The sequence below is a fragment of the Acipenser ruthenus genome, chromosome 4 (assembly GCF_902713425.1).
Source record: "Acipenser ruthenus chromosome 4, fAciRut3.2 maternal haplotype, whole genome shotgun sequence".
Classification (NCBI taxonomy): Eukaryota; Metazoa; Chordata; class Actinopteri; order Acipenseriformes; family Acipenseridae; genus Acipenser; species Acipenser ruthenus.
Window position 1 is genome coordinate 60,859,701 of NC_081192.1, and position 24,794 is coordinate 60,884,494.

At 35.6% G+C, this 24,794-nt stretch overlaps 1 protein-coding gene across 4 annotated transcripts in view; it reads right to left on the reverse strand.

Annotated features, from left to right (window-relative positions):
* Positions 1 to 500: 500 nt before the first annotated feature.
* The window catches only part of LOC117399860 (exocyst complex component 2-like), a 179,089-nt gene continuing 154,795 nt past the window's right edge, over positions 501 to 24,794 (reverse strand). For 2 of the 4 annotated variants that reach the window (XM_059022618.1, XM_059022617.1), the window contains one exon: positions 23,292 to 23,798. In XM_059022618.1, the coding sequence (XP_058878601.1) occupies positions 23,404 to 23,798 (395 nt within the window). In that variant the 3' untranslated portion in view covers positions 23,292 to 23,403. Of the gene's footprint in view, positions 1,193 to 1,971; positions 2,032 to 3,687; positions 3,751 to 10,053; positions 10,182 to 11,043; positions 11,100 to 23,291; positions 23,799 to 24,794 lie in introns of those variants that run through there. The other 2 variants (XR_009328500.1, XM_059022619.1) reach the window with 2 other exon arrangements.

A 24,794-nucleotide genomic window follows, 5' to 3' on the forward strand; every position in this document is an offset into this window, starting at 1 on the left:
TCTTACAGTCCCTGCAGTCACCTCAAATGCTATCAAAACCACTGTAGGATTGACCAATTCTGAATAACTTTTCCCAGTTTGCGTAGGTGGAAAGATCTGGTGACATAAGTGTAATTCAGGGTTTGTCAGTGAATCGACAGTTCTTATAAAGAATCAGTTCAAAATGACTTTTCCCAGTGATTTTATCATTTTCACAAGGGATTTGGTAGAACTTTTATAAATAGCATACATGTAAAAGGCAGAGCGAACTTCAGTAGGTTAAGAACAAATTTACAGTGTATTATTAATGTTCATGTAAGTTGCATCACTTCTTGTATATGTGACAAATACATTACACAAATGTACAATTGGTTTACTTGTCTATGAAGGACATTAATGTACATCAACTTGAACAGTACAAGTCTAGGATTTTTCTTCTTCCAGCCTCATGTGCAGTAGATAATGTTAAGGTAAGATTTACAAAAATAATTTTGGTACTATCTAAATTAAATAAAATACAATTTAAAGTTCAATTTATTTTTATTTGCTTTCATGTAGTACACAACAGAATTTGTTGTTATCTCACATCATAAATGATACATCATTTTAACAAGTTGTTTTTCTTTTTTTTTTTTTTTTTTAAATTGTATATTCCAATAATACAGTTTGCAGGGAGAAATGTGACTAGTGTAGTTTAGTTTTTTTTTTTAGTTTTTTTTTGTATAGATGCCTCTGCAAAGTGATTTTGTTGCCTATATTAAGATATTGCTGCTACAGGCATTATTTGTAATTGGCCAGTTTGTTCAAACTAAGCATAAATAGAGCAACCTTAAAATGTTTTTTTAAATTTTTTTTTATTAGTGTAGGATTATAATAATCATGGTAATGTTTTAATATTTCTTGTTATGAGAATCTTGTTGCTACAATAGGATGGATTTTTAACAATTACCACTTGCTAAACAACATTTAAATAATGTACACTTGCAAATATATATTTAAATGTATACCAAAGAGATAAGGAATTCAAAGATTAAGATTTTTTATGCAGAAATGTTTTTACTAGAAATGTAATTTTAGCATGTGTGACGGTGTGAACACAGCCCGGTCAGGCTCTCTGGTTTATGTTTTTATTGGGCAAACAGAAGGGGCTTGGAAACAGTTTAGCTGCAAATGCATACAGCTCTTAAACTTGTTCAAGAGTTCTTCCAGTAACCTGTGGGAACAAGAGAGTACATTTCTCAGCCAAACCAGTCATACAGAAAACATTGTTTGTCAAGAATGCAAAGGTTATCTCATTTTCAGTCATAGTAAAATAAAAATGTTCTAATGTAATCTTTCAGTTTTTCTGGGCCAATTACCCTTTTTTTGTTACCCAATTTAAATATATTTTTTGAAAGCTACTTATTGATCAAGAGGACTGAAGATCAATGTTAACCATTCCCAAACGCCTCTTTTCACCAGCTGAACCTAAGCAAAAAACATTGCCTAGCCTTGTGGATGCCTGAACAGTAGGGGTCTCTGAAACTCGACGAGATGCACTATCCCCAGTCGATTCTCCTCCCTACCCAAATGCAGTCCTCCCTCTGGACCCCTGAGATACGAATGAGTGGATTCTCAATCACATGACTCACCCTGCACTCCACTGGGCAGTGCTTTTACTATGCGAGCCACTGGGAACCTACACAAATATTTTATTGTTTGTTTAAACTCAGTAGTTACAGACTGAATCTTCAATCTGATCATTTTAGACAAGGTATTTGCTCTTTGTTGCTCTTATATTAAACCTGATTTTGAGCGTTTATGGGATTTTTTAATGATTCCACTTAAAATTCAACATACTACATTTATTAAAAGTAAATAAATTACAGAAACCCTGCATAATTCACTTGAATCACACGCCATTGCCTTCTTTATCACAGTAAATGATGTTGCAAATGTAGGCAAACCTAAATGATGTTGCAAATGTAGGTAACCACAATAAAAATCTCTTACTTTTTATCTGCTCCACTGTGTAGCTGTGGCAAGGCTTCCAGAGCTTGCTTGAAGCTCTGGCTGTAACAAACCCAAATTATCCTTAATAAACAATACGCAGCAAACAGATGGTAGGACCATACTACTGGGATTTCAAATGAGGTGAACAAATCAACCAATTTTGTCACACAAACTATGATTCCAGACCTCTGTGCTGACCTTTTTGATCAAAAAGCTTATTATACTTTCTTAAGTATCTTTATTTGCAAAATGCTATCTTTAATGTATTTGGTGAAGGACAATGCAAGCATGCTTTTTGATATCAGCATCCATCATTTTCTATCACTTCAAAGCCCTGTTGATGGTTTAAAACATTAAGAACAAATGTTGACTCAATAACTGTTACTTTTAACAGTATCTTTACAGTTCATGTGATTGATGTGAGCTGATGGAAATCCATTGTGCAACCTGAACAGCCCTCTCAATACTTTTCCTGACATGAATCTTGTTTCAGCACAGGATGTCAACTGTTACTCTGTTAGAGGTCAAGTGTCAATAGATCCTGTCACTGGTTCAGAAGTTATGTCAGGAAGAGCATCAAAAGTTTGTTTGCTCGAATTGCACAATGGAGCATTGTTAACCTCAGTCTACAGCCAATATGGTATGGTGTTTTTTTTAAAAATAACATCACTTTCAGTTAGAGGTGCATTGACGATCAAGACTTGAGTTCAGGAAAGAAGAGTTTCGTTTCCCATTAATACCTCAGGAGGTAGCATGTGGCTTAACTGGAAGAGAGGGGAAGAGGCTAACCTCACAACCAAATCCATCTACAGTTGTCAGTAAGATTAACCTGAACCCTTTACAAAGCACAGTAAATACTTTTTGAAAGAAATTGGAATAATGTTTGGTGTAAACTCAGCGGCATTGACCAATTTCACAAAGCAAGGTCTACTTTTGTTAAAACCTTTTAACTGACTGTCAAATTGGTACCGTATGTAGCGTACCTGTATTACAAATGGCGTTGTGTGTGAAAAATTAGCCGTACTGAATAAGAATGCCATAAGACAAGCCATTCATTTTGCTAGAAAGGCATGTTGGTTTTTAAAACACTGTGCTCTGGAAGATTACACCTGTGCATACTGTTGAGAAATGTAGTGTGTGGTAGATCACATTGATCCAGAAATTCAAGAGCATGCAAGCTGATTAATGGCTGAAGTGTTGCAAGATACTTTCACTCTCTTAAATCACTAAATTACAAACTTGGCTATCTGATAAATTTCTAACTAAACATATCTAGAAAAAGAAAAATACATTTGATTTATAACAATTTGTTTTTTTTAGTACACAGTGAACATGTATGGAATGTGGAATAATTTGACGATCAATGAAAACATTGCTGCATGTGCTTAATACTGCCTTTGTACAGTTGTTTCTTCTAGTTATACAGTTAAAATAATCATTCTTTTCAGTCTGAAAATGGTCCTTGTACTAGAATTGTAATATTGCCCAGCGTCTGTTTTCCCTTATGTCTTTAACTGTTATCAGTTCTGAGCTTGCCCTTTTCCCCCCAATACTTACTCGCTAAATGAATCATCAAGATAGCTCAACAGAGATACAGCATCTCATTCTGAAAGCGGTATGGATCTTTATTAAACACACCAATTCCACCTTTAAAAGGTACAATATATACCAAATCGTGTTAGGTATTTGAGGCAATGCTTTTTGGTGATTTCTTACCTGCTCTCAGAAGTGAGGTAAGAAGCTATAGCATCCCTCAAGGCACAAAGTTCCAGCCTATGCCTAGAAAAGAGAGAGTGGAGAATATTTCACAACTTTCCTATAAGCAAAATGCTTCTTTGGCATGTGATCTGCACAGGTATTTAATCAAAGTTATAAACATTACTAAAATCAATTGAATACAGTGTAAAGAGGGTGGCGTTAAAGTGTAAATAATGCTCCCGTAATATTGACGCAAATATTCATTAAACAGGGGCCCCTGTTTGCAAATCATAATTTTTTCATGCTCTTTTCCTCCATACACAACAACTCATAAAATGCACATACAAAATGCATTTAATAAACCAACTTTTATTATTAAATTGCATGACAAAATGAAAAACATAAAACACAGAATACTTGCATACATATCTTTATAAAATATGATTTCTACTTTAAATGTATAGGTAGGCTATTGCATAGGGATGCTCTTTGCGGTTTTTTCTTTTTTTGTCAGACAATGGTCACATATGAGGTCTTTGCAGGAACATTTTTGTTTGAGCCCATATTATACCAGTTTTGATTCTATGGGTTTAATTGTAATGATACATGTGTGGGGTTGTAACATGGGCATTACGCATCTCAAAAACTATATTTGATTCCTACTAGCAACAATGTTTTACCATATATATCTATATATATATAATGTAGCATGGTGATTTAAACCCCATAATAAATAATATTAATTGTGCTTCATGCATCTCTTGGCCTCAGCCCCACCTAGTTAATAAATAAATAAGCCAGTCATAATAAAATAAAATGGAGGAAGGGGAACCTTAAAGCACAGTTGTTAGTGTTGCAGGGGGGGACCTTTAGGAACAAGCAAAAAAGATCCTGTGGTGGAAGGGACAGGGGTTTGTGTTCGCGATCATCTGCATGAAAAGAAACTAGAGAGTCTCTGTGTATAATAGCAGTTCAGTGAGCCGTCTGAGGCATTATACTTTGTTTCGATTCAATTGTATTGTTCAGGTTTGGGAATATATGGACATCGAGTGATTGAAGGCAAAGGGTGGTCACACCAAATATGGATTTGATTTAGATTTTTCTTCTGTTCACTCACTTTGCATTTAGTTAACTGATAAATATAATCTATTAACATGTCTATTTTTGAAAGCATTCTTACTTTACAGCATTTTTTCACACCTGCCTAAAACTTTTGCACAGTACTGTGTATATATATATATATATATATATATATATATATATATATATATATATATATATATATATGTCCTCTGCACATCCGATACACACTAAAAGGGCAATCCCAAAGGGTCTAGGAATAAGAATATGAAGAATATGCTCAAAAGAAAGTGACTATGTAAAACAAAGAAATGTATTAAAAACAAATCTTTAAAAAGAGGATACAAAGAAAGAATTATAGAGATGGAGTTAAGAAAAGTGGATAAACTAAAAAGAGATGATCTACTAGATTATAAAAATAGAGATAAAAAGGTCAAAAGAGTCCCATTAATAATGACTTACTCTAAACTTTTGCCCAATATTTCTAAAATAGTTTGGAAACACTTGCAGATTCTACATAATTCAGAAAAATTAAAAAAAGTATTTCGTAAGGCCCCAGTTGTAGCATTCAAAAGAGAAGCTAATTTAGGTGATATTTTAGTTCATAGTAAACATAAAAGAATAATTGACAAAATAGGTTCTACGAACATGTGCACCAGTAGATGTAAAGTGTGTAAATACATAGACAAAAGTAAAAATATAATTAAACATAACACCACATATCCACTAAAAACTAATACCTACTGTAAAAATAGCAATGTTGTTTATGGAATAGCCTGTGAAAAATGTGATGAAATCAAATATGTTGGAGAGACTGGAACTACTTTATATAAAAGAATTCAGAACCACCTTTTATTAATTAGAAATAAAAAAATGAATGAACCAATAGTACAGCACTTCACCAGTCAAGGACATGACATAAATGATGTAAAGTTTGTAGTATTAGAACAGCTCAAATTACACAATGCGACATATAGAAGAATAAAAGAAAGTAAATGGATAAATAGACTGAACACGATTATGCCAGCGGGACTCAACAGAAAAGAATGAACTAATTAACTTCAATAAATATATGACATTTAAATAAAAAAACAAAATTCATTCAAAAGTTGTGCATGCTGATGCGCTGGGGAGGCCAAATCAAGACTGATCCTCAGAGCCAGCTTTGCATGATATAATAAAAATATAAGTTTATATAAAGTAGTGTTAATTGGAATTAATACAGATTCAAAGATAGAAGTGAAAATGATGTCACAATATATAGAACACCATTACATCATGTAAGAATAAATCATGGATTTGAATGTAAACAATAACAAGTAGTTGTCATGCCGTCAAAAACCTATAAATACCTCCAATGTTTTGATTCAAACACAGGCTCCCTTGAGAAAGATATGTACAACATATCGAAACGTTGGGCAGCTGGCTCTTTGAGCTAATATATATATATATATATATATATATATATATATATATATATATATATATATATATATATATATATAGATATAGATATAGATATAGATATATATGAATGAAATAAAAGGTTTTTAAAAAATGTACACAAAAAGTTTAAAAGATTAAAAAGATTAAACACAGTGCAGTAAACTTGTTATTGTTCAAGAATTGTAATTATACAAAAGTTCTGTGGATGATGTCATGATTATTAGAATAGAATGTTCATTCCCAGAGGTTCCAAAGTTCCCAACTCTCGTTCCTTTTGCTTCCGAGCAACATTTGTTCCATAGCACTAACTGATCGCAGACTGTCATGTCTTCAGCAGTGTGATCACTGTTGAACTGATGGGCTACTGGAAATGCAGTGGTGTTAATGCGAATGCTTCTTAAGTGTTCTACAAACCGGTCTGCTAAACGTCTTTTAGTTTCCCCAATATACAATTTGTTGCATTTCTTGCAGATAATGCAGTAGACTATTCCTTTAGAGGTAAAATGTTCATGAATGTTGAATGAAGATTTAATGCCTCTAATTGCTGTTTCAGAATGAATGCATTTACAGGTATTCTTGAAAATAGGTGCTGTAGATGTAAAATTGTAAAGTTTCTTTGCACAATTGTCTGTATCTTTCTGTTGGTATGTGGTACACAGTGCAATTCGTCCTTCTGGGGAACCTTTGAAAGGCACATATCCATGTAATAGACCACGATGTAATACCTGTAAATACATTCATTCTGAAACAGAGATTAGAGGCATTAAATCTTCATTCAACATTTATGAACATTTTACTTGTACTTCTAAAGCAATAGTCTACTGCATTATCTGCAAGAAATGCAACAAATTGTATATTGGGGAAACTAAAAGGCATTTAGCAGATCGATTTGTAGAACACTTAAGAAGCATTCACATTATCACCACTGCATTTCCAGTAGCCCATCACTTCAACAGTGATGATCACACTGCTGAAGACATGACAGTCTGTGTGATCAATCAGTGCTATGGAACAAATGTTGCTCGGAAACAAAAGGAACGAGAGTTTATCTTCAAACTGGGAACTTTGGGAACCTCTGGGAATGAACATTCTATTCTAATCATGACATCATCCACTGAATTTTTGTATAATTACAAATCTTGAATAATAAAGTTTACTGCACTGTGGTTACTTTTCTTTTTAAACAGCTGAAGGGCTTTTGCCCGAAATGTCCTGAAAATAAAATATTTTCTGCATTGTATCAGAAGATTCTAGAGGAGAATGTCAGGCCATCAGTCCATGAGCTGAAACTGAACCGAAAGTGGGTCATGCAGCAAGACAATGATCCCAAACATACAAACAGATCTACAAAAGAATGGCTCCAGAAGAAGAAATTCCGCGTTTTAGAATGGCCTAGTCAAAGTCCAGACCTCAACCCCATCGAAATGTTGTGGCACGAACTGAAGCGAGCTGTCCATGCAAGGAAGCCCTCAAATGTCACCGAGTTGAAGCAGTTCTGTAAGGAGGAATGGGCCAAGATTCCTCAAAACCGATGTGAAAGACTGACCAACAGTTACAGGAAACGCTTAGTTGAAGTCATTGCTGCTCAAGGGGGTTCCACCAGTTACTGAATCTAAAGGTTCACATACTTTTTCACATGTGGATATTGAATGTTGAATCATAAATAAATGTTGAAAAAGTATCATGTTTTTGTGTCATTTGTTTAATGAGGTTATCTTTATCTATTATTAGGACTTAGATTAAGATCTAATAACGGCACTGTATGTATATATATATATATATATATATATATATATATATATATATATATATATATATATATATATATATACATATATATATATATGTATATATGTATATATATATATATATATATATATATATATATATATATATATACACACATATATATATATATATATATATATATATATATATATATATATATATATATATATAGTCATATTCTTCAATAGTAAAGGAGGGCACACACTCAAAAATCCCCTGCATTATCACAAATCGGAAATGCACCCAACCCAACTATTTTGTACATAATTCACTCATTACTTAACTGAAACAGAAACTTGGTAAAACAGACAAACAGAAATCATATCAGTCAAAGATAAAGTACACTGTAGAATTCAGTTTAATACTATTTATTATGATTAGGATTCATTCATATTTTCATCATCTCTGTTCTGTGCACTACATCGACGGTGCGCAAACTTTTATATGCTGCCCCCCTTAGCATACTTTTTGTTGTGCAAACCCCCCCCCCCCCCGATGACACAGGTATTCAAATGTTACATCTTAACTTTATATTTTAACAGGTGTGTTTTCAGGATTTAATGTAAATCATGTATTTTTTCCTAGATTTAACCACAAAAAGTCCAGCTTTAGCTAAAAACATAAATATTAAAAAACACATTCTTAATTTATAAATGCTGAAAACACGTATTGTAAATTAAACATTTAAAATCAGTCTATAAATCTATTTAGCTGACATGTTAAATCTGGGTTTCTAACAAATGAATCAGTGAATTTAAATATTTTTTTTACACTTGGTGACTCAACATTTAGCTAACATTTCTAACAAATAAATCTGTGAAAAAATACATGTTACTTAAATCTTTTTTTTACACTTGATGATTCAACATTTACCTAACATATACATCTGAAAAAACATTATGGTTCAGCAATTAAATCTGAAAAAATAAATCTGTGTTTTCACAAAATATTTATTTTGCCAGCTAAATCTGAAGCTAAATGAGACCCCGCCCATTGAAGTGTTTGATTTGGCATTGGATGCTGTAGATTACACTTCGAGAGCCAATGTCTCCTCTTCCCCGTCTCCTTTGCATACTACAATGCCAAAAAAATGTACACATTTCCAAATTTTTAAGAATGTGTTTGTTAACATTTATGTATTAAGCTAAATCAGAACTTTTCAAGGAAAAAATAAACGATTTACATTAAATCTGTGAAAAACACTTAAAATACTTTTTTTATTTTTAATGCTTTTTGTTACCCTTTGTGTCCGACACATGGTAGCTGCATTTCAGCTCTGTTCACTGCAATTTCACCGACACTCGCCACTTCAAACATAATTTCTCCAGTTCTACAAGCCCTACAGTGATAGTCAACAGCTCATTTGAAAGGTAATAACTTGGTCTAATTAACTGTCATTTATGTTTTTATTAAAACATTTCTATCCTTTAAAAAAAATTAACAGACCTGCCTCTTTAGTCATAGTCGTGCCCCTCTTACTGACTCTCCACGCGCTCCACTGCACTAAAATCTGTATCCAAGCATGAAGATTCCCGAGTTGTTAGGCTCCCTGACTGCTGCAGGCTTATATTATTCATAATATAATATATAACTGAGGTAACACCCACCTGCACTGTAATGTTAAGCTTTTCACTTTAGTATTGAACATAATTAACTTAAATTTGCATAATTTTCAGTCAAGCATTATTATGGTAAAGTCTGCTTAGCAATATCACGTGGACATCTTTTTTCTATATAACAGCAAAAAAGGTCAAAAATGTCTCTCCTGTTTTAAGGATTTCATCAGCTTTATACATACATTGGTCTTCTTGAAAAAGCTTATTAAAAGACCGACCATAATTTAGTAGAGATATTTAATGCAAGTTCCTCTGAATTTAGACAGTAATGCCAAACTCCTCTCCTGCAGAAATTATAGGACTCACTATAGATCCAACCAAATAGGATTTACACAACATGATTCAAATATTACTAATGGCAGAAAATATGTTAGTAAAAGTGAGTGTCAGGTAAGATGGAAGTGCTGTAACACAAAGTGATTCCGTTAACTACCAGCAGGTATTCTGTAATGACTGTACCTGTAGAGCTCCGTTCTTACTGAAGGACGACACACACTGCATGAGGCGACTCATCTCTTCAGCAACTGCTTCCACAATTCGGGACAGAACTCTGGGGACTAGTTCTTTAGAGACTGTGAACACCTGGAAGTCATTTTAAAAAGAAGGTTTACCATAAATAACTTGTTTCCAAATTCACATAAAACAGACAAATTGTTAAGCAATCAACTGGACTAGTGATCACATAAAATGCAATCTTTATTGATGGCTTTTGAACAAAATCATGAATGTAGTTGAACCAGTAGATCAAGAATAGTTCCATCTCCCATTGCCAAATATCATTGTTTAGGGCTTGAAGTTTTCGGGTTTTATTTTTGATGACGTCCCTTTTGAGTCGATTCTGTTTTCTAATTAAACTCAGAAAAACATGTTAATTGCAAAACAATGCCACTTCTTTTTACCTTCATATCTTGACAGAGCCTGATTCTGTTTCGCTTCATTTTTATTTCAAAACAGATGTGACAAATTATGTTAATTGCTCATTGCTGATCCTAACTGCATTTCATTCTTGCAGTTGCCTAGTTTATCGTTGTGCTTTTGTTATTTTTGCTTGTTTAACAGAGTTGTCCTGACAGATTTTCTTTTCAGCATAAAATACTCAGCAAGTTCATAATTTAAAATCTCCTTGATTTGTAGCAAATAAATAAATTATCTTAAACCCACTTTGTAATGAATCGTTTTTTCTTAATTAGGATGCAGAAACAGCTTAACAACTGCTACCGATAATTAACATTTAGGTGGAGATTTGGAAAATAAAAACCGAAAAGTTCAAGCCCTAATTATGTTAAATGCAATAAAGATGGAATTGACCATGTCTATGACTTTACTCAGTGAGTTTATTCTTGCTTTGCTCAATAGATACTTTTTTGCATCAAAATTGGTAAACTTGAAATACAGATTACAGCAAAAAATCCTTAAAAGAACCGATAAAACAGCCTGAACTTACCTCTGCATGGACGGAAATAATATTCACCAACGCTTCCTTCAAGTAGTTTCTGACACCTACAGAAAGAATATCAAGGTTGGCCACATACATTTGTACACTTACAGAATACATAACGCATGAAGGCATTTGCTCTTTCACTGAACAGGAGCTACGTGGTATTAGTAAACATCAGGATCCCATTGCTGGAAGGAGCCGCCATCCCGGAGGTGCAGGACCGAGTGATTCGGTCTCCGAGCTGGATAGCTCGGCTCCTTTCTGGAGTAACTTGTAAACGAACAAACGAATGAACGTGAACTGAGGGAGAGAAGCATACAAAAAGTGAAGGTGCTAGAAAGGAAAGATTTTGGCCGGGGGTCCTCTCTGACTCGTGTAGAGAACCTTCCTTCTCGGAGGACGGTGTGGCTTGGCCAACCCAAGGTTGGGAAGAGAAGCTTCACTTGCCCCTACAGGAGACCATTGCAGAGGTGACACAGCCATGTGGAGGAGGTTGGGAAGAGGAGGAAAAACACAAACAGACACAGAATGGGGAGTGCTCAGGGTTTATATATGATTGGCAATTGAATTTGGTGCAAACTGAGAAAGGAGGTGGAACCCTACCTCCTGTCCCCTGAACCCCACTAAAGGTTAACACATAGTTTGGGATCAAGAGGAGAAACTTGTGAGCAACAGAAGACCATTCTCCTGATTAAAGACATAACATACAGCTATGGCAAAAAATTATCCATCACCTTGAATTTTAGGATTGAGACATAATTAAAAAATAAAATATGTATTTTATTTAACATCATGCAATCAAATAAACTACAAAATAACTTGTGGTAAAGAATCCAAACTAAATTTCATCATAGCAGAATAAGCACTTTTGTAGATATATGTAAAAACCAAGGGTGACTAAATATGTTTAGTTAGGAATTTATCAGATAGCCAAGTTTGTAATTTACTGATTTAAAAGAGTCTGGCAATGAATGAAAGTATCTTGCAACACTTCAGCCATTAATCAGCTTGCATGCTCTTGAATTACTGCATCAATGTGATCTACCACACACTACATTTCTCAACAGTATGCACAGGTGTAATCTTCCAGAGCACAGTATTTTAAAAACCAACACGCCTTTCTAGCAAAATTAATGGCTTGTCTTATGGCATTCTTATTCAGTACGGCTAATTTTTCACACACAACGCCATTTGTAATACAGGTACGTTACATACAGTACCAATTTGACAGTCAGTTAAAAGGTTTTAACAAAAGTAGACCTTGCTTTGTGAAATTGGTCAATGCCACATAGTTTACACCAAACATTATTCCAATTTCTTTCTGTGCTTTATAAAGGTTTCAGGTTAATCTTACTGACAACTGTAGATGGATTTGGTTGTGAGGTTAGCCTCTTCCCCTCTCTTCCAGTTAAGCCACATGCTACCACATGCTGAGGTATTAATGGGAAACGAAACTCTTCATACTGACAGATAACCAAGATAATGTACTGTGCTAAAAAAAATTATAACCAAGTTTTATCACAATTTGGATGAGCGATACTGTAGGTAAGAAAAAATGCAAATGTGAGACACATGACACATGAGACACGTGTACAAGTACTGCCTTATATCCCTAGATTCTCAATAACTTGCAAAAATGTGATGGGAAAATAAAGCTCTACTGCTGGAACCATACATTTTCATCAAACCTATTCTAAACCCCTCTGATTGATGAAACACTTCAGTACACATAAATGGTTAACGTGAAACCTTAAAGTGATTATAAAATCTCAAGTCGCTATAATGTTAATGTTCTTTGACAACTAATAAACTCTGTGGTAAAAATAAATTGTTTCAAATCAACTATTCTGAGTAATTAGCTTTAAAAAGGATTTGTCGGCAGCTATTAAATCAATCCATTCATTAAATGTGTTGATTTTAAAACAAGAAAAGCCGATCGCATTTACAACTGAGTACCAATCAATGGCAATTAACTTCCGCATTAAAAGCTAATCGGAAGCATATCCTGGGTGTTGACATTTGTACAGCTGTATCGAGGCCGTAAACTGGCAAATGCAAGTGATTCGTCATGCAAATGTGACCTTTCCTTATACCTAACTCAAGAGCTACCACTGTGCATTTCTTTGTTGAGTTTAATCAGAGATTACATCAACCCAGGACACACAATATCACAATTCACTGCAGAGATTACACATTTCTAATGAAAGTGATATCAAAAGTATAAAAAGAAAGGTAAACCAAATAAATCGCATAAAAATGTAAATATAAAATGTAAAAAACAGGTCCTATATTATAACACTGTCAGATTGTTATTGGTTGATACTCAATAATTGTGCAAACTAGGTAAACCGAAGGACCGCATTGTTTAGTGCCGAGTAATGAACATATTGTATTACATTTAATTAATATCTAACAACTTCAAGTTATTAAAGTGTATTACTTGGAAAATATTGAGTACTGACACACCCCTAGTAAAGTATTCACATTTTTTTTCACATCATACACTTCAATAGTATTTTAATACATTGCAAATTACAATTGCAAAGCAAATGTAAAGAATCGAGAGTGGAGTGTTTTTTTCTTTTATTTAGGGTTCATTATTATTTGTATTCCCATTATATGCATGGTGGCAAAAGAAGACATTGTACATTTAAAGTGCTCAATGTACATTCAGTACGTTACACTGGTCTTAAAATAATCCTAAAACAATTCAATAGAGAACTTGAAAAACATATTATTATCTAAAGCTGCACAAAGATAAAGTGATTAACTTTTTCAACTAAATAGTTCTAAGAAAAATACCCACTCGAAACAGTAAATTGCTAATACAGTCTAGAAAAAATAACTGCACTCAACACAAGACACCAGTTAACCAGCCACTGCCTTGGGTATGCCCCTAATTTACTTTATGTAAGCAACTGTTCGATCAGTTATAAGTAGGATTGACTGTTTGCAAAATGACTTTGTGCTGAAAGAGTTAAGCATCCATGAGCTCTGTTTCTTTGTTCAGCACTGTAATGAGGAAGCTGCAAGGGGCAAGCTACAATTATTGTAAAATTTTAATCTGAAGAATTTCATTTCGTAGAAGAATAAACCAACCTTACACAATTTGTAACAGAAAAACAACCGCAAATCTATAAAACAGTAAGTAGATTCGAATGCTGTTTTCTTCATTTGTTACAGTCCCCTTACTTTTATATTATGTTAACAACCATTTTGTGGGGTTCTTATTGCAATTATTTAGATACTGTGTTGTTACTTTTGATATAGTCTGTGTTACAGGGATTTCACCAGAGTCCTGGAGTTGTTCTTCAATTTTAATTGCCTGCCTGTAATGCAGGCTGGATTGTCCAAAGCGTCTTTATATTAGTAAGCACCAGCAGCATCGATTTAATAGCTAGTTTTTGCCTGCATTACAAAAGAAAACTTGATCCAAAGTAGCTGTTCACTAGATGGTGTTGGCTTTTATGTCTATAAAGACATTGATCAAGCCTATGTTACATGTTCCTATTGCAGGCAAATAGAATTGAAAAGCAGCTTCAAACAAGAAGTACAAACCAGCATGTTGTACAAACTAATACTGTATTCCTTCGAATTTAAGACACAGCCCAAATTTGAGGAAAAAATCAAAAATCGAATAAAGGATGCATTTACAAAGATGCATTTACTCATATAAGAAAACGACGTATGGAGGCAGTTTGTAGCCGTCTGCTGTCACGCAGAGCTTTACAGTTATGCGCTGCTTCTACTTTCCAGTTGTGATTACTCACACATTTTTCTCCATTTTTGTGAACTGTGGTATTGCTTGGCAAGTAGAAAAATACGGGGGTCTGATTAGAACTGAATCTAATAATGAAACGCTGAAACTGTAAAAGCTTCTCTTCGAATTCCTCAGGAAGCTAATGATGCTTTGTGACGGGGAGGACTCTGTCGCTGGCTCAGCTGTGCTGCTGCGATAAACAGGAAAGCTTGCCCGGAGTTTAGCTGATCGGAAGGCCCATTTGGCTGGGGGCGTGCCCGGGGAGCCCTATGGCTGTTTGACAATGCAGCAGCTCCAGCTCAAGGTAGCTACACAGGCAGGCGCTGAGTGAAAGCCTGCTTTGTTTACATCGAGAAGGAGAGCGTCCGCTCCGCAGGATAACTACTACGGAAGCTTTTGTTGCCGATTTTAATACACACATCACAATACTGTACTTGAATTTAAAACGCAGGCCATTTTTGAGAACAAAAAATTGGTTTAAATAGTGCGTCTTAAATTCGAAGGAATACGGTATACCATTTTTTGTTTTTGTTTCTACTTCAGTTGTAGAATACCGATGTCTATTGGTTATATGTCATTGAGTAATTGCAATAAGAACTGCTGAGAATGACTGTAAACAGGTAAGGGGATGTTTGCTCCTGACATATATTTTGTTATGTTTTTTAATGCATGTTATGCATGAAGCAGGAACAGGTTTTAAAGGAAGAGCAGCGAAAGTTACTACCACAAGTGTAACTGGTTTCCGTTTCCGTAACCATAACCAAACTGGTGAAAGTAACATTTTCTTATAGCCTATGGTCAACGGTTCCTGTTTCTTTATACATAATATTAGGCTGATAGTTTTATTTAAATACAATAATAAGTAATGCTAAATAATTATAATAATTATCAAATTAAGTACACTGATAGTTTCCATTTATATTTCCATTTTACTTTTACTTCAAGAATGCTAGAAATATTAAAACAAATACCTGCCTACTGCTGAGATATAATAACTTGTGCCAAGCATGCCCTTTCTCCTGTAATGACAAAGGGTGAGTACTGAGGGTCACGCAAGATCCTTTTTGTAAACAAGATGCAATGACTATGTTTATCAAAGCATTTTGGGATGCATTCATTAAAGTCCTATTAGAAGTCCAGCAGATTGGTCCAGATTTTTGAAGGAAATGTGGGATTTATGCTAAAAAGCACCACATTTTGCAGATGTATAGAGTTTGACCTACTTATCAATATTAGATATGGACCCAATTAATTTTTTTCAAAATGGCCACTCATTTCAAGATGCTCAAAATTCAGACTTTTACTGATGTTTGCTTTGTAAATCACATATTGATCACTGTTTTTGGTTATAAAGCATACAATTAGTATAACATATGCTGTTAATCACTCTGATACATGATTTAAAAACATTGTGATCATAACTAATCCTTGAGCCCAAAGGCTTTTTACCTATACAAAGGGCCGGACATTTGCCATCATTAACAAGTGAAAGGAGCCCAGGTCACATTCAGGAAGCAAGTGAAAGGAGTCCAGGTCACATTCAGGAAGCAAGTGAAAAGGAGTCCAGGTCATATTCAGGAAGCAAGTGAAAGCTTTGTGTGACACAGTTGAAGAAATTGGCAACCTATTTATGAAACACAGTGGAGACCTATTGGTGTTAGACACACATGACATAGTAGATTGTCATGGGGCAGAAACTGTTTGAGACATTAAGAAAATGGGCCAAGAATAGTATGAGAGCTTTGTGGATGAGCAACTTGACAAGAGAACCAAATCTCTTTTTGTTCCAATAAAAAGAAACAAGTTCCCCCTCTTCGGTTGCTCTCCACCTAGAACAGTGTCTAAAGAGAAACACCAGATTGCTTCACTGAAGCAAAATTGCTCTCTGTTCTCACAGCTTTAGGTCTCCAGGTTCGTGATGGAGATTTGAACTAATTTTTTCGTCATGAAAACCAAACTTTTCCACCTTCACTGTCACAGTTTGGAAAACTACGTTTTGGATGCAAGTCAGACTTGTTGCAATGCCTAGAAAAGCTGTCTCCTGCTGCAACAGAGGCCCCCGTTGTTGATGTTCTGTTTCTTGATGGTGCTGCCATTATCAACATGCTGAAGTCTGGTGACTCCAAGACATTTCAGTAATATGCCCGAAAGGTCTTCATGCCATATATAAAAAAAACAACTACAACATGTGAGCAGAGTAGACATTATCTGGGATGAATATGTACCTGACAGCCTCAAAGCTATGACACACAGCAAACGAGGTAAAGGTGTGCGGAGGCGTGTCCAGCCTAATACCAGACTACCAGGCAATTGAGAAGCATTCCTCAGAGTTGATGAGAACAAATCTGAGCTCTTCAACTATCTGGCTGAGCAAACAACTGAATTTGAGCAACAGCAGCAGGTGATTTCAAGGAAAGGACAAGAGGTGCTCTGCAGCAAATCAAGGGATGATACAAGTGACCTATCACCATGCAGTCATGAAGAAGCTGACACTACACTCCTCCTTCACGTGGCTGATGCTGCCAAACAAGGCTACACAAAAGTGATGATGCAACAGTTGACACAGATGTGTTGGTGTTAGCCATTGCTGATTGAACTGTGGATTGCATTTGGAGTTGGTAAGCACTTCAGGTACCTCCCTGTACATGCCATTTCCCAATCACTGGGCCCAGAGAAAGCAAGATCTCATGCCTTCAGTGACCAGACATCTGCTTTTGCAAGCAGAGGAAAGAAAACTGCATGTGAGACATGGAATGTGTTTGAAGATGTTACACCAGCTTTTGAAGCTCTGAGCAATGTACCCAGGCAAGACACCATAAAGGAAGTGATGCATTTGCTAGAAAGGTATGTCATAGTTATGTATGACAGAGGAAGCACATGCACAAGTGTAAATGAGGCTTGCAAAGAGCTCTTTACAAACAAAGGCAGGTCAATTGATGCAATTCCTCCAACTGCTGCAGCTTTACTTCAGCACACTAAAGAGCTGCATACCAGGCTGGACACTGTTGGGGACAGACATTGGTGCCTTCTCCTCAGATGCCTTGCCCAGATGAATGGAGATGGATGAGAGGACCAACACAGATGTGGGAGCCTTTTTGGACTACACTTCCACAAGCATCCGAATCCTGCCTCAAACTTTTAAAGTGTGGATGCAAAGTGGATAAGGGATGTAGGGGGCACTCCAAATGTGTGAGAGCACAGATGTTGTGTACAGCACTGTACAAATGTCGAGGACACTGTGAACGTGAATAAGCATTGGAAGAGGAAAACAATTCTAGAATTACATTTGAAATATTGTACATAAAGTCAAACTCTGTTCCTGAATAAAAAACACTGTTTTCAATCAGTCACAATGGTCAGTCAAGTACATGAATTAAGTTAAAAAGCAAGGGGTAAAGCCAAAGGGGATAATTACCATAGGGTTGCATATGAGATTTTCAAGAGAGTCACAGCGGAAGAAAGATGCACTGTAGCTTTTTATTTACTCTGTGTAATTCTGGAGCAATAATTATATGAAATATGGAAAGTGCTCAGTAATTATTGACGATAATCATCATTTTTCAGATCTGCAGGGGTCATATTGAAAACATAAACCATTTAAATATATATATATATATATATATATATATATATATATATATATATATATATATATATATATATATACACACACACACACACACACATATATACATACATACAGGTAGTGGACAAAAAAATGGAAACACCAATGTAAAGTCACTTAATAGGGTGTTGGTATCCCGCTCTGTGGAGTTCTCGGTGGACCGTTTTTGATGAAACTGGCTGCTCGCGCCCCAGGTTGAAATTTGCAGTCAATTGATCTGCAGTTGCTCGCCTGTTTTGCCTTGAACTTCGAATTAATGCATGGATATCACGATCGTGGAGTATGCGCTTCCGCCCACTGTTGCCCTTTGCTGATGATGTCTTTCCCTTGGAGTTCCATGCCGACATCATCTTAGACACCGTTGCTCGTGAAACATCAGCAAGTTGACCTGTCTTGGTCACTGAAGGTCCTGCCAAACGCGCCCCAACAATCACCCCTCTTTCATAGTCACTGAGGTCTCCTCTTGCAGCCATGCTAGCCATAATTATAGGCAACCAGGCCTTTTCCAGCACTTTTATACATGACCCTAAGCATGCTGGGATGTTATTTGCTTAATTAAAGCATGAGCCACACCTGTGTGGAAGCCCTTGCTTTCAATATACTTGGTGTCCCTCATTTACCCAGGTGTTTCCATTTTTTTCAGTAGTTCATTGCATACCATGTGCAAAGCTATGACACGCAGCAGTGATCAATATGTAATTTACAAACCAAATATCTGTAAAAGTCTGAATCTTAAAAAACACATGGCGGCCATCTTGAAAATAGTGGCCATTTTGAAAAATTTCAATTGGGTCCATAACTAACATTGATAAGTAGGTCAAACTCTATACATGTGCAAAATGTGGTGCTTTTAGCATAAAACCAACACTTTTTCACCATTCTGCTGGACTATAGCAATTCACGTTCAAGGCATATTATACAGAAGTCGAAAAACAATTGAGTGGATTGCACTTTTAATTGGTGAATAAAAATACAACCAAATAAAAACACATTTCAACACAGAATTTGAAACATTATTACAAAAGTGAGTACTTTAAAACATAAATTGTTAAATTTTAGATTTTACAATGCTCTAAGATGTATTCATATAAAAGAGTAATTGTGACTTTGGTTGCCTACAGTGCATCTATCCCATTTTACAATACCTAATCGGTAATAACAGTAAGGTGGAAGGAGAACTATAGTAACCAAATAAAGTATGGCACATACTTACAATACAACACCATTTAAACTATGCCTGGCATTTAAAGTAATAAAATGTGTTTTCTAGAATGTGGATCTATCATTCTTCCAAATAATACAATTAAGTTCCTCGATTAAAAATACAACCCTCCTTATTGTTATTAGGATAATACATAGATTAGGTTTGGTCAAGGCAATAACCATATGAGACTCTGGGCAGTTCATACCGTTTAGCATGACATCTACATCTAGGAATGAGCAATATAACCTCTCAATCTTGCATTTGTGTAACCTTCTTTAATAGGGAAGGTAGACACTGCAGTATGATCTGGGGCCCATCCGTCTAAGAGGCTACAGAAATAGTTTCAGTTCCCCTCACTTTTTAACCCACAAATCACCAAAGTACTATCAATTCAAAAATGTAAAAAGATTTTCTTGGTTTATAAAAACTTAAACATGTGTATGTTTATTTTACAAAGCTGAGCCTTAACAGGGAACAGGAGAAGTTAAACTTTGCAAGCCTTATAGAGGTTACATATATTATTATTATTTATTTATTTATTTCTTAAGACACCCTTATCCAGGGCGACTTACAACTGTTACATATAGAATCATAATACAAGGTTGAGATATCTAGCATCGGATAACTTTCATTTTTCGGTGGTCCCATAGTTTATATAAACAGCTAGGCATATTATTAACCTATATTTCTTCTTTAACATTATAGATTTCATTATGAGATCAATGGGTGCATATTTATAAACGCCTAACTTATAATGAAACCGAACCTTAAAAGAAGTTCCCATATTCTTGCAATTGGTGAACCATCTTTGGAAAGAGTATATTGTTAAGAATAAAAATGTATTGTTCGGTTTCATTATAAGTTATGCGTTTATAAATATGCACCCATTGATCTCATAATGAAATCCATAATGAGAAAAAAGAAATATGGGTTAATAATACACCCTGCTGTTAAACATGCTGTTCTTCAAGCTGGTTTTCACCAAGGTACAACAGTGACTACACTGTATACTTTTGAGGTATTAGATTAGTTTTTGAACTGTATGGTAAAACAAACCTGTAAAATTTGTAACGGCTTTCCAGTTGGAACACCACACAGCCAAAATGTTTATAAATAAGAATCATTTTCTCAAATAATATTAAAAACAAGAAATACTTTCTTGCTAGCTTGAAATAAAGAATTTTCTTGGTTTTGGAGCCAAATAGAAATTAGTTCTCATTTTAATATAATTTGAGAAAAACAAAATCTTTTTCTCCTATAATCAATCAATCAATCAATCAATCAGTCTTTATTTTATACAAGAACATAAGAACATAAGAAAGTTTACAAACGAGAGGAGGCCATTCAGCCCATCTTGCTCGTTTGGTTGTTAGTAGCTTATTGATCCCAGAATCTCATCAAGCAGCTTCTTGAAGGATCCCAGGGTGTCAGCTTCAACAACATTACTGGGGAGTTGGTTCCAGACCCTTACAGTTCTCTGTCTAAAAAAGTGCCTCCTATTTTCTGTTCTGAATGCCCCTTTACCTAATCTCCATTTGTGACCCCTGGTCCTTGTTTCTTTTTTTCGGGTCGAAAAAGCCCCCTGGGTCGACATTGTCTATACCTTTTAGGATTTTGAATGCTTGAATCAGATCACCGCGTAGTCTTCTTTGTTCAAGACTGAATGGATTCAATTCTTTTAGCCTGTCTGCATACGACATGCCTTTTAAACCCGGGATAATTCTGGTTGCTCTTCTTTGCACTCTTTCTAGAGCAGCAATATCCTTTTTGTAACGAGGTGACCAGAACTGAACACAATATTCTAGGTGAGGTCTTACTAATGCATTGTAAAGTTTTAACATCCCTTGATTTAAATTCAACACTTCTCACAATATATCCGAGCATCTTGTTGGCCTTTTTTATAGCTTCCCACATTGTCTAGATGAAGACATTTCTGAGTCAACATAAACTCCTAGGTCTTTTTCACAATTCCCTTTTCAGTATCTCCCATGATATTTATAATGCACATTTGTATTTCCTGCATGCAATACTTTACACTTTTCTCTATTAAATGTCATTTGCCATGTGTCTGCCCAGTTCTGAATGCTGTCTAGATCATTTTGAATGACCTTTGCTACTGCAACAGTGTTTGTCACTCCTCCTATTTTTCTGTTGTCTGCAAATTTAACAAGTTTGCTTACTACACCAGAATCTAAATCATTAATGTAGATTAGGAATCGCAGAGGACCTAATACTGATCCCTGTGGTACACCACTGGTTACCTCGCTCCATTTTGAGGTTTCTCCTCTAATCAGTACTTTCTGTTTACTACATGTTAACAACTCCCTAATCCATGTGCATGCATTTCCTTGAATCCCTACTGCGTTCAGTTTGAGAATTAATCTTATATGCAGGACTTTGTCAAAAGCTTTCTTGAAATCTAAATAAACCATGTCGTATGCTTTGCAATTATCCATTGTCAATGTTGCATCTTCAAAAAAGTCAAGCAGGTTAGTTAGACACGATCTCCCTTTCCTAAAACCATGCTGACTGTCTCCCAGGATATTGTTACCATATAGGTAATTTTCCATTTTAGATCTTATTATAGTTTCCATAAGTTTACATATAATAGAAGTCAGGCTTACTGGTTTACTGGTTGGTTTTAGCCCCCTTAGCAATATTGATTTAAAAAACAGCCATCCTTTTTCTGTGGATGTTTTCTCTATTTTACTCCAATCTACTTCTGTTAGTCTCTGTTTCATACCTTCATAGTTTGCTTTTCTAAAATTATAAACCTTAGCTTTACTCATTACTTTTGGGGTTTTAAAAAACACTTCAAATGAGACCATGTTGTGGTCTGAGTTTGCCAATGGCTCTCTGACCTCTGTTTTAGTTATTCTGTCTTCGTTATTTGAAAAGACTAAATCAAGGCATGCCTCCCCTCTAGCGCCTTTCATACTGGACCACCATCACAAAGCGCTTTACAACAAGAAAATCCGTAATACTTTAAATACAGAGAAATGCAGAATACATGCTATACAGTAAAAAAAGCATAAAACAATAGTGAAAAATGCATAATACATTAAGTACAGTGGAAAGTGCATAATACATGAAATAGTACATTAAATACAGGGGAAAGTGCATAATACATGATAGTAACATAATACATGAAATAGTAGCAGCATTTAATAGCAGATATCAGGCTTAAGAGCATGGAAAGCAAGACAGAACAGGTGGGTCTTGAGAGTTGATTTAAAGCGAGCGACGGTGGGAGCATCATGCACTAAAGCTGGGAGAGAGTTCCAAAGAGTCAGAGCAATGAAGCTAAACGAGCGCTCTCCAAGTGTGGTGCACTTTTGCATGGGGATAACAAGCACAGGAGAGTTTTGAAAATAATCCTGAACTTTACAGGTAGCCAGTGCAGCTGGGCAAGACGGGGGGGTGATGTGATCACGTTTTTTACATCTGGTAAGGATCCTGGCAGCGGCATTCTGGACTAGCAGTCGGTTTATGGTGCGTACCGGGAGACCACCATATAGAGAGTTGCAGGTAGTCGAGTCGAGAGGAGATAAATGCATGACAAAGTATCTCCGCATCTGGCAGGGAAAGGTAGGGACGGACTTTGGAGAGGTTTCGAAGATGGTAGAAGGAAGATTTGACCACAGAGGAGATGTGGGCATCAAAGGAGAGGTTGCTGTTAAGAAGTACACCAAGGCTTCGTACTGTGGGGGAAGGCAGCAGCAGACAGTTTCCGAGATTCAGGGCAGCTATATTTAGATTCTTAAGTTGAGTTTTAGATCATACCAGAAGGAGTTCAGATTTGCTAGTGTTCAGCTGAACAAAACTGGCAGACATACAGGCCTCGATGTCTTGAATGCAAGCCGAGAGCCGGACCATGGCAGAGGAGCTTCCGGGGTCTAGTTTTAAGTAGAGCTGGGTGTCGTCGGCATAGGAGTGAAACATGAGGCTGTGTTGATGGATGAAGTGACCCAAGGGAAGCATGTAGATATTGAAGAGAAGGGGCCCAAGAACAGATCCTTGGGGGACACCACAAGTGACCGGATTTGCAACACCACTGCTTCCACCATAGAAGACAGACTGCACGCGTCTGGATAGGTAAGAGGACATCCAGGAGAGACAGGTTGCAGAGATCCCAGCATACTTCTGAAGCCGGTCAAGAAGAATGCCATGATCTATGGTGTCAAAAGCAGCTGTTAGGTCAAGGAGGACAAGCACAGAGGAAGCACCAGCATCAGCATTGAGCAGGAGATCATTCACAATCCAGAGCAGAGCAGTTTTAGTACTGTGATGCGGCCGGAAACCAGACTGTAGAGATTCAAGAAGACTGTTGTCTGTGAGATGTTTCGTCAGCTGACTATATAATAGGAAAGTCAGTCTTTTTGTCACAATTTACCCAAATACTGTACATTTATTTAAATACAATTATTTTCTTTAGAACAACATTTTACAGATCAGATGACTCAAAGGCAGCACAGGAGTCTCAAGCTAAAATAATTTGAGTACTATTTTTATTTAATTTTTTTTCATATTATGAAAGCAACCTAAAGGATCATTAACTTTCATTAAGTTAGAATTGTCACTTCTTCATTGAAGCTGATGTCAATGAGTTTTGCTGAACTGTTCTAAGGTTTAAAAAATGAATATAATTAAATGGGAGAAATAACAATGCTTCAACAATTCTTCAATTTTTAAGCCTTTTCTTTACAACTTGTAGTTTTCTAGAATCCTTTTTCAAGCATAGGAACAAAGTGCTACCTCGCAAAATGGGGATTGGGCTTATGATTACCCTAGCTGTGCATATAATTAAAATGCCATCTTTAGGTGGCGTAATAGATCAAACTATCTTGATCAATGACAAACTGATATACTGTACTTGTATGATCATCAATAACTTACTTTGGTCCTCTGCAGTTCCACTCTTACCCAACAGATGGCAGTACACTCTGAACTCATTAAGAACAGTGCATTTTTGCAAAACTTGTGCATCTTCACAATGTTGAACATTTGAGTAGTAGTCATAATAATAATAATAATAATAATAATAATAATAATAATAATAATAATAATAATAATAATAATAATAACAAAAGGCACCTTCACCACCACATCCTCATACTACGATCATATTGGTTTTAATAACTGAATTATATTAATCTTAATGTGTGAAA